The sequence below is a fragment of the Fukomys damarensis genome, unplaced genomic scaffold (genome assembly GCF_012274545.1).
Source record: "Fukomys damarensis isolate Sample0158 unplaced genomic scaffold, DMR_v1.0_HiC HiC_scaffold_21, whole genome shotgun sequence".
NCBI classification, from domain to species: Eukaryota; Metazoa; Chordata; class Mammalia; order Rodentia; family Bathyergidae; genus Fukomys; species Fukomys damarensis.
Window position 1 is genome coordinate 1,112,136 of NW_022900933.1, and position 9,619 is coordinate 1,121,754.

General features: G+C 46.8%; 1 protein-coding gene across 4 annotated transcripts in view; it reads left to right on the forward strand.

Annotated features, from left to right (window-relative positions):
- Tmem260 (transmembrane protein 260) overlaps window positions 1–9,615 on the forward strand; it is a 53,901-nt gene extending 44,286 nt beyond the window's left edge. For 2 of the 4 annotated variants that reach the window (XM_019210201.1, XM_033766932.1), the window contains exons 13-16: window positions 1,709–1,885; window positions 3,331–3,384; window positions 5,170–5,260; window positions 8,941–9,615. In XM_019210201.1, coding sequence (XP_019065746.1) covers window positions 1,709–1,885; window positions 3,331–3,384; window positions 5,170–5,260; window positions 8,941–9,210 — 592 coding nt within the window. In that variant the 3' untranslated portion in view covers window positions 9,211–9,615. The remainder of the gene's footprint in view (window positions 1–1,708; window positions 1,886–3,330; window positions 3,385–5,169; window positions 5,261–8,940) is intronic. The other 2 variants (XM_033766933.1, XM_033766934.1) reach the window with 2 other exon arrangements.
- Window positions 9,616–9,619: the final 4 nt, after the last annotated feature.

Sequence of the window (9,619 nt, forward strand, 5' to 3'; positions counted from 1 at the left end):
TTTTTTTTTTTTGCTGTACCAGGATTGAACTCAAAACCTTGTGCTTGCAAGGAGGCAACAGCACCACTGAGCTAAATCCCCAGCCCCAGCAGCTATGTCATTCGGAATTGACATCTCTTATTGATTTTTCACTTGGGAATTAAATGTTTTCCTAGTTCTTCATATGCTGAGTAATTTTAGATTTCTATCCTGGACTTCTGAATATGTATGCTTTATTTAAATCTCAAGAAGATACCTAGTTTTTGTTTGCTTTTGTTTAGCAGAGTATTGACTAGGTCCTTCTCAGGCTGCATGTTCTGGCCTGACCTTTTGTGGATTCTGGCTCCACTGCCAGTTTTCAAAACATTTGCAGTGATACTTGAATCGATGCCATGTGTGTGCTACCAAATGTCTAGTCTGAGACCTGGGTGGTAGTTTTCCCTGTGGTTAATTTTGCAAACTCTGTTGAGGATCAGATCCATGCAAGCCAAGAGAACTAGCTGAGAGGTAAGCCAGGAGTTCCTATACAAGCAGGATCGCTCTCTTGCTTGCTTTCTTTTCTAGTTACCCCAGTGTCCCAGGAGCTTTTTTTGTTCCTCATTTCATATGTACTTCTGGGTTTCTGGTCCTTTGAGGACAGGACAGGCAATAATGAAGGGAGACAAATTGTAATTGACTGCTGATTCGATAGAGATTTTAATGTTGGTCCTGTGCCCAGTCTTTTCTACTATTTCCTGGAACTGCTTCCACGAACACATCCCAGAGCAGTAGTTGAATGTAAAGGGATCAACAGTAGGCTTCCTCCATCTTTTCCAGAACCAGAAGTTTACAAGTTTTGGCCCTGTACTTTATACCAGTGTTTCATTTGATCTTGAAAGTAGTTACCAGACTGATTTCACAGATGAGACTAGACATGGGTAGTTAAATGAGTTTCCTAAAATTCTAGAGGCCATAAATGGTGGGGAAAAAAATCTAAGCTATAAGTATCTTCTTTCAATCTTCACAGAGTGTTTTACTTCTAACCAATTTCCCTAGATATGCCCCCTTTTCTCTCCTCCAGTAAATACCTAGACATAAATTACAAATTGGAAGAAAACTATTCAGTTATTCTTTTTCCCAAATCAGGCTTGTTTAACAATATCTCTTACTAATTTTTGCCGTTATCCTAATCTAATTAATTTTATCGAGCAAGTATTTGCTGTGATGTATACATCATGCTATGTGGGATTCAAAGTTGATGCAAGGATAGAGGGTCCTCAGGACAAATGCAGATAACAACTACAAAATAATAACGACAAAAACATTGAAAAAAATCAGCAAAGCATAATAGGAATTTGAGGAAGGAAAGACTACTTTTAAGTAGGGATACAAAAGAAGCATCTCAGTATGTAAAAGAAAAAGAAGCATCAGAGAAAACATTTGTTTCCATGTGGGACAATAGCACAGCAGTTTTCCTTGTAAAAGTGCCTGTCTCCATGTATTCCTTTAATGTTCTGGACAGGAAGATTTTTTTTCATCTGTCTGTTTGCTTCCCTTCAGTTCCTAAAAACAACATTTTTACACAAAGATAAATTTCAAACAATCTATTTGGGCAAGATTTAAATAAGCCAACATGTTCCCAAATGGTTGATTGGTAACCAGGGTTTAAGGAGTCAAAAGTGACTTTTCATGAATTGTGTGAAACGTGGAGGATTTTAAGCTAGGATCCATTGTTTTCTGTCTCCCACAGGAAGGACACATTTGTTTGCATCGGGATTCATGAGGGTGACCCGACCTGGAGGAAGAAGTACGCGCTGTGGCCGTGGGGGTCTTGTGACAAGTTAGTCCCTTTGGAGATTGCGTTCAACCCCGAGGAGTGGGTTAAACGCACAAAAGACATCTACAACTGGACTGAAGAGTACGGGAGGTAGGAACAGCAGCTGTGCTTTTAAAGCAGAAGATAGCAGTTTTGCTTACCTAAAAAGTACTACATTTTGAGATGCCTTTTTAATGGTTTCCATGCGCATTTTTATTAATTATTAAAATGATTTGCTACCTACAGAGCATCACAAAACAAATCCAGGAAAACAGCACCCTCCTCCTCCTGTGCACAGGACCACGGGAGACACAGGCGGAGAGGTGGTGTTGCGCGCGTCCCCCAGTAGGCGTGTGCCGGCCCGCCTGTGAAGCTGTTCTGCCTCCCCACACCCCTCTTACCGCCCTAAAGCTAGAAGGGACTTACTACCTGCAGCTGAGGTTTAAGAGGCACCCGGTGGCCCAAGACAGTGTCCACATGCGTGAACTCGTTACCTGCTTTTCTCTTCCAGAATGGCAGCTATGAGCAGAGTGTAGGGCTCAGTGACAAACTTCTTGCCTGCTTGCCTAGCAGGTATGAGGCCCTAGGTTCAATCCCCAGCACCGAGAGAAGAAATGCGGGTCATTTTTCTGTAGGAGAGATTGAATTTGGGCACATTTTTCACAGTTGTCGAGTACCCACCTGGTTCTGTTTTGGGGGCATTATTAGCTTCCTTTAGCATTTCTGCTCTCTTGTCGGGAAAATAAGTCACCATCTAAAGAAGTTGCCCATTATCTGCTAAATTAGGAATCGCTGTATTTAAAGATTTATATAACCTGTTGCAGTGACGGTGACCCTTGTAGAGACCAAGTACCTGAAATGCAACCCAAACCCACTTATTTATCACCAAGCGCCAACACCAGAATTAAACCTGAATACTGAAGTTTTAGTTTTGAAAAAAGCGACACATACACTTGGCTCGTGTGCCGACAGAAGGCTCTGCGTGCCCGCTGACACCACGTAGGTTTTGATCAGCGTGAGCAGAGGCCCTTGCTGTGTGTGGCTCCCAGGGCGAGGTGCTGAGGCCTGCATGAGGAAGAGTCAGAGGCGACATCTCTGGAGAGCCGGTAAATGGTCCGCGTACAGTGTCCCTCACGGGCCCTCTGTCAGAGCGGCACGCACTGAGGAGACTGGTGATGACAAATCAGCACAGAGGTCTTCCGGCCGCCCGGTGGCCCGGCAGGGTGTCCCTTTGGTAGCGCACCCTCCGACTCTCCGCTGGTCCCAAGGGTGGCCTGCGCCTCACCTCTGCCACCTGTCGCAGTCCCACAGCTCGCAGCGCTGCAGCCCCTCCTACGGGTCCTTTGCTCCTGTGAGGCTCCGGAGCCCGTCATGCAGATCAGGAGCACTTTTTCCAGAAGCCTAAATTCATTACCATCGAACTGGTTTTAGCGTGGTTACTGTCAGCGGTGCCTCAAGCCCAGCCCGTCTCAGCAGTCTTGTACAACTGATGAGGCAAGAGTCCCGCGTCGTGGCGGTGTCGGTGACAGAGGGTGGCGTCTCTCCTGTACCTGCAGGTTTCGCCTGTCTTCCTGGGAGTCTGTGGCCAACGAGGAGATGTGGCAGGCAAGGTAACTGCTCTTCGCGGGTCTCAGTCTGCTCTCGCACAGCAGAGCAGCAGCCTTGGCACTTTCCGTTTTGAGATTGGGGCCGTTGCATGTGAGTAGTCTCATTTCATCCTTGTAACGCCTCGTGAAGTTACTGACCACCGCAGCCCGTGTAGAGGGGCACAGTGTGGGGCAGAGGGCACGTGGCCAGGGCCGCTTGCTGCTCATGCTGGAGTCCGGGCTCTGGACGCCGAACTCCAACACTTCCCGTAAACCGGCGTAAGCAAGTGAGGCTCCTTACCACCCTGCCTCTCTCCGTTAGAATGTGCTAGTAGTTGTTCAGCTGGCATCTCTTTAATACAGTGAACCCTCGAGTTAACAGCCAGCCTGATATACAAACCACTTGGGTTACGACCAGAATTTTAGTTTAAACGTACAAACTCTTGAATTTCGACCCAGATGCCAGCTGCTTGTGCTTCCAGATGGTCTCGGATACAGATTTATTCCTTATAGAGTTCTGGAAGGAACATTACAACATTCTTTCCTGTATGGTGTCGACTGAGAAATCCTGGGCCAGTGTCTCTAAGGACACTGAGATCTGCCTGTGTGCAGCAGAGAGACTTTGAAGGCTGTGGAGAGGAGCCTAGGCCTTCATTGAGCAACTTGAGTTACAGCCAGCCCTCGCAAATGAGTTCGTACGTCAGGAGTCCCCACTGTACTTCCTGGAGGTCAGACAGCATCCTGTCGTCAGAGCTCTGTGAATCCGAAAGAGCTCACTGGCACGTAAGCGAGGCCTCACTCTTAGAGAGATGCTGTGCCTCCCTGTCAGTCGGAGATAGCTGACTCTGTCCTGTTGGAGACACTGTGTAATGACAGCCACTGCTTCCCTTCGATCACGTTGACTGCTTTTTTGTTTTTGTTTTTTGGTACTGGGGATCGAACTCAGGACCTTGCACTTGTGAGCCAGGCAGTAGAACCACTGAGCTAAATCCCCGGCCCCACTGTTACTGTTTTGAAGTAATCCAGACAACTTACACTAGCGGACCAACTTACGCCTCGGCCTGAACATGAATGCACAGCCCTAAGCCATACAGACAACGCGCCCGCATCTGCAAGATGCCCAGTCTGTGCCGGGGCAGCACTGAGAACTGAGTTTAAAGAGGCTCATAATTAACTGGCAAGAAATACAGCTCTAATATATGTTTAAAAAATAAGCACAGGACAGTTTGTTCAGTATTAGTAATAAAAAATCAGAAATGGCACATCTCTAGTTGTCAGTCTAGTTATAGGGACAGACACTGAAGTCCTGCATGGAGCTAGACTATATGTTTATTCAGTTCTTCACGTGACTGCGGGAGCGCTGAGCAAAAAAGGAGTAAAAGAAGAATTCAGGTCATTATTTGGGCAGGTATTGATTTAATTAGTGTGCTGAGTTCACGTACTCAGAGCCCAGCTGTCTTTGCAGGACGAGGCATGTGTGGCACGGGCGGCCCTGGTGGCGTCTCCGGGGCTGTGCTGACGGCCCCAGTACACCCCCTTGCTGCCGGCCCTGGCCTAACAGCGCACACCTGGAGGAGGCCGGTGCAGTGTGGCAGTGGTGTGTGTACTTCCTTCCTGACAGGTTTGATAGTAAGAATGAATGCAGTATCTTTGGGGAACAGAGTTGCTGGTGATTCCGAATAAGTTCCTAAGAATATGAGAGAATGAAAATAATACAATATAGGGTTTTGTACATGCTGTGTCAGAGCAGTTAGCCCTGAAAGTAAAATGGATGATATGACTTTAAAGAAAGGTTCCACTCCCTCCCAGGATGAAGACACCATTTTTCATCTTCAACCTTGCAGAAACCGTGAATATGCCTTCAGATATGAAAGCTCGACTCTACACTCATGCGTATAACGTATGTTATTTTTTTATAAAGACGGGTATTTGGTGGGAAGATGGCAGTGATTTTTTGGGATGAAAAGGGTGTGTGACAGTTTTTTTTTTTCAGTACCAGGGATTGAACTTGTGACCTTGTGCTTCCAGGCAGGCCTGGCACCACTGAGCTCCGTCCCCGGCCCTGTATCTAACAGTTTTTATTCTTTGTTTCCAGCTTAGTTTGGACTCTGTAAAGCAGTATATAAGGGAAAATGTTCCATATTATCACAGTGTCTAAATGGTTGTAGTAGACAGAAAAATGTCCCCGTAAGTGTCCTAAACTCCAGAACCTGTAACTGTCCTCACATGGCAGTGGGGACTCGATAGATTTGATAAAGCTGAGGGTCTTACAGTGGGAAATTGTCGTGATTATCCAGGTGGACCTGATGTCATCAGGGGCCTTGGTGAGGCAGGAAGGGCTCGAAGGAGGAGATGGGATGTATTAGCCCATGTTGCTGAAGGTGGAGGAGGGACTGTGGGTGGAGAAGTGCTGGCCGCCTCTGGGGTTGGACAGGTAAGGAAGTAGTCTCCTTAGAGCCTCCCAGAGGACACAGCTCTGCTGATTTTATGGCTTCTCACCGCCAGAAGTGCAAGATAATAAATGTAGGTTGCTTCAAGCCACAATGTTTGTGGTCATTTCTTACAGCAGCAATAGGAAACTAATATAATGGCTTTATAAAAAAAAAAAAGTGTAAAAGTTCTGGCAAGTTACCCTCTGTGCAGAAGTCCTGAGCCTGGCTAGACTTGAAATGAAGGGGCAAAGGCTAGCTGAGGTGCTGTGAGTAAAGAGGTCATGGAGAGATGCTCCCCTAACTGTGGCCCCGGGAAGCTGTACAGACCTTCCAAAGGCACGGCCACGCTGAGGCCCTCTCCAGATCTGTCCCCCTGGGAAATGGGCACGAGGGCCACAGGCTCAAAGCCGTACTGCTCCCCCAGTCTCTGCCTCTGTGATCTGCAGCAATGGGCTCTTCAGCTCCTGCAGGCAGGCTTGGAGCCTGCCGTGCAGGAAACAGATACCCCGGCAAGACCCATGGGCGCAGAGTCCAGGACTGTGTGCGTGAACTCCAGGTGCTCCTGCTCTTTCTGGACCGCCGTGCTTCTCTCAGGGCATTTGCTTGGGGAGAGTCGGACGGTGTGGTGTCCGGTCAGTTGACTGGTTCTACTTCTGAACTCGGGTCACTGCCTTCATTCGTTTATTCTCCACTCACAGAGCCCTTGCGGTGTAGCCACTCCGCAACACACATTATGCTGTAGACAGCGGCCTTATTCCTGCCCTCAAGAAAGGTAGCAGGCTAGACAGGGAGCTGGGAGGCCGGGTCCTCAGTGACAGTGCAGGCTTTGAGTACAGAGGGGCTGGGGGAGCAGAGCTGGGCCAAACCAGCTGGGCAGGGGATGTCACTGGGCTGTTGTGACTGGGCTGAATGACCAGGAGGAACTCGCCAAACAGATGGCGGAGCCAGGAAGCCAGAGAGGGAGGCGGGCCGTCCATACGGAGGCAGCCCACAGGCGCATCCCGTGGGAGGGCAGCCAGGAGTCCTGGGTGCAGGGGGCTTGGCCTGCGGAGGGGGCCTGGCAGGGGCGGGTCCAGTTTCTCAGCCACCCCGTCACATGTTGTCAGCTATGAATAACTTAACCTTCTGAGGCCTTGATTTTTTTCTTTTAAAAAATCTTTAAAATATTAGATCTCACATCCTGGTCATCTCTCATTTCCTATTCATCTCTAATGATTTGTAGTTCCGTGCAAAACAAGCACTGTTTGTTTGGGACTCACTGATGTTTCGTGTTCTCGTTGGTGAGGTCTCCCACACTGGTCGTTAGGCCGCGCTGAGGGCTCTCCTGTGAATCTGTGGTCTCTGGGCGCTGAGCTTTGCCCTCCTCGCTCGTCTCCATGAATATGATTGTAGTCACATGACAGATGTGGCCAGTTACTCGATGGGTGTGTTGACCCTCAGAGACATTCTTGCTAGGTATAAAGGATACTTTTCCTCTTATCCCACTTAGTAGCTTGTACAAGGTATTAAGTTCAGGTAATATTAAGTTCCAGGGTAGAAGGAAAGCAAGGAGTAGCCAGCTCCTTGGGAAACACTGGATCAAGTAAGAGTGCCCCAGTGGATGGAAGGCCACCCCTCAGACAGTATCGTAGTAGCACGCACAAAGGAGGAGACAGTGCTGCACGTGATGACAAATGACTGGCTTCTCAAGACTCCGCACATGTGGCTTAACAGGTCACCCAGAATGTTCTGGAAAAGGGCAGAGTGGTTGCTGACGGCTGCAACTGCAGTGGATGGGGCACAGGGAGCCTTCGCATTTCTCGGGCACTCGGGACACACTCCTGTAAGTGCTGCCTCTGCTAGGGCGGGAGCACCTGCCTAGTATCAGCGCTGCACACCCGCCTCCTCAGAGGATGCTCAGGACACAGGGAGAAGACAGAGTAGGTAGGCTGGGTAGAGAAACCGTTTATGTTTTACCAAGAGGGTGAGAGGGCATAGGCTGACCTAACAAAGTACGTGGCGATTTTTTCATGTTTTATAAAACTTAGATTAACTACAAAAGTTGCTTTAAAAGGCAGCTTGAAGGCAAGGGTTTATTAACTGTGGAATTGATGTCTCCACATGGACTGTGGGGTTTTTAACAGACTCTCCTTTGAAATCAGTGTGCATTTGTCTGCTCTGGAGGAAGAGCTGAGAGAGTGGATAATGCATTTGGATCCTTTCAATTTAACAACGTCACTATCATAATTCTAACTTAGAAACCCAAGTCCCGTAGAAAGTATCGCTACTATGCCATGTTGAGAGGTTCTGCAGTCTTCCTGGGAATCCAGCTCTGCCTTGATGGTCCCCAGGAAGGCTGTGAAATTCCCAAAGAAGCAAACATGATGCCTTGGTTTTGTGATTTTCCTCTAATCTTTGTTTATACATTAACTTTTCATGTGTTTCCTTTTCTCAATTTTGAAAATTCTAACTGTATGTTAGAATTAACACTGTCCAGTTAATGCATCTGATGTGGGAAAAATCAAAATTCTGAATTTCTATAGCAAAGTTTTAGGTCTCAAAATTGTAAATTATAGGCTGTGGTGAAGATTTATAGTATCTTGTGTTAAGGGTGCTTCTTACCTTGCTTTTTCCAGCCTCCCTGAGGATGGGGTGGTTGGGATTGTTCTAGTTGTCACTGCTATTGTCTTTAGTGCCGAGAGAAATTCATATAAATAATGTGGAACAAAATTTAATTTCCTTCTAGTTCTTTTGCCACACAGTCTTCTAAAGGAAGCTATTTTTTCTTTTCTCCAGCAGCTAAATTTAGAGTTTCAGCCTCTCTGCCTGTTGAGTAAATAGCTTTCCACAAGTCAGAACTAAATCCCTTTCCCAGACATCTTCCTGGAGGAAGAGCATTTTGTCCCGACACAGTGTGTCCGTTCCTCCCGCAGCAGCCGAAAACCCCAGAAGCATTCTAGATGCAGCATATTTCCCTCCTGCTACTGTAATAATCACAGTAACATCCTGCATTTTCTGCATGGCCTAGCAACGATTAGATTTTTACCGTAGGCTGCTTGGATTTTTTTTTTTTCTTGTGCTATCAACTTCTCTGTATTTTCTGTTTTCTTTCTTTTCTTTTTAAGTCAAAGGATAACAATGAAATACCAACATTTTTGCTGTTTTCCAGCTGTATAAGGAGATTGTCTATTTACGAAAGGAGCACCCAGTGAATTGGCACAAAAACTACGCCATCGCCTGTGAGCGGATGCTGCGCTTTCAGGAGAGAGAAGCAGACGCCGAAGTCCTGTTGTCTGAAACCATCAGACATTTTCGACTCTACGCTCAGAAAGCACAGAATGACCCACAGCTTGCTGATATTTTAGCTGCTCTCAAGGACTTGAGAAAAAAACTGCAAAGTCTGAGAAATACGAAAAATGTCAGAGGCAGCAAAACGTAAAAATCCTGCTTTCATTCAGCTTCCAAAATCCTGAAGTCCAGAAGTTTTTCCTCCAAGAAAAGAAACTGCAGACTAAGTCATTGCCCAGCCGTGAGCGTCCTGGTGTCGCAGGGCTGCCTGATGAATGTTGGTATTTATGCAAAACTCTGTTTACCCCGTGTTACCATACTAGCATTTCCGCGAGAGGCTTTAGAGAAGACGTCTTCCCAGAGCCACAGTCCTTCGTCAGATGACTGCTTGGTCAGACTCTAGAGGAGGATGGACTGTTTTCATTTCTTTAGAATACCGATCATGAATCTTTTAAGGACCATGGGATCCGCTTTATAGATTAAATTCTTAAAATTTTCATATCAAAGACATTTCGTTTCCTGAAAGTAAAATAGTTAAAAAAAAAAAAAAAAAAAAGAAT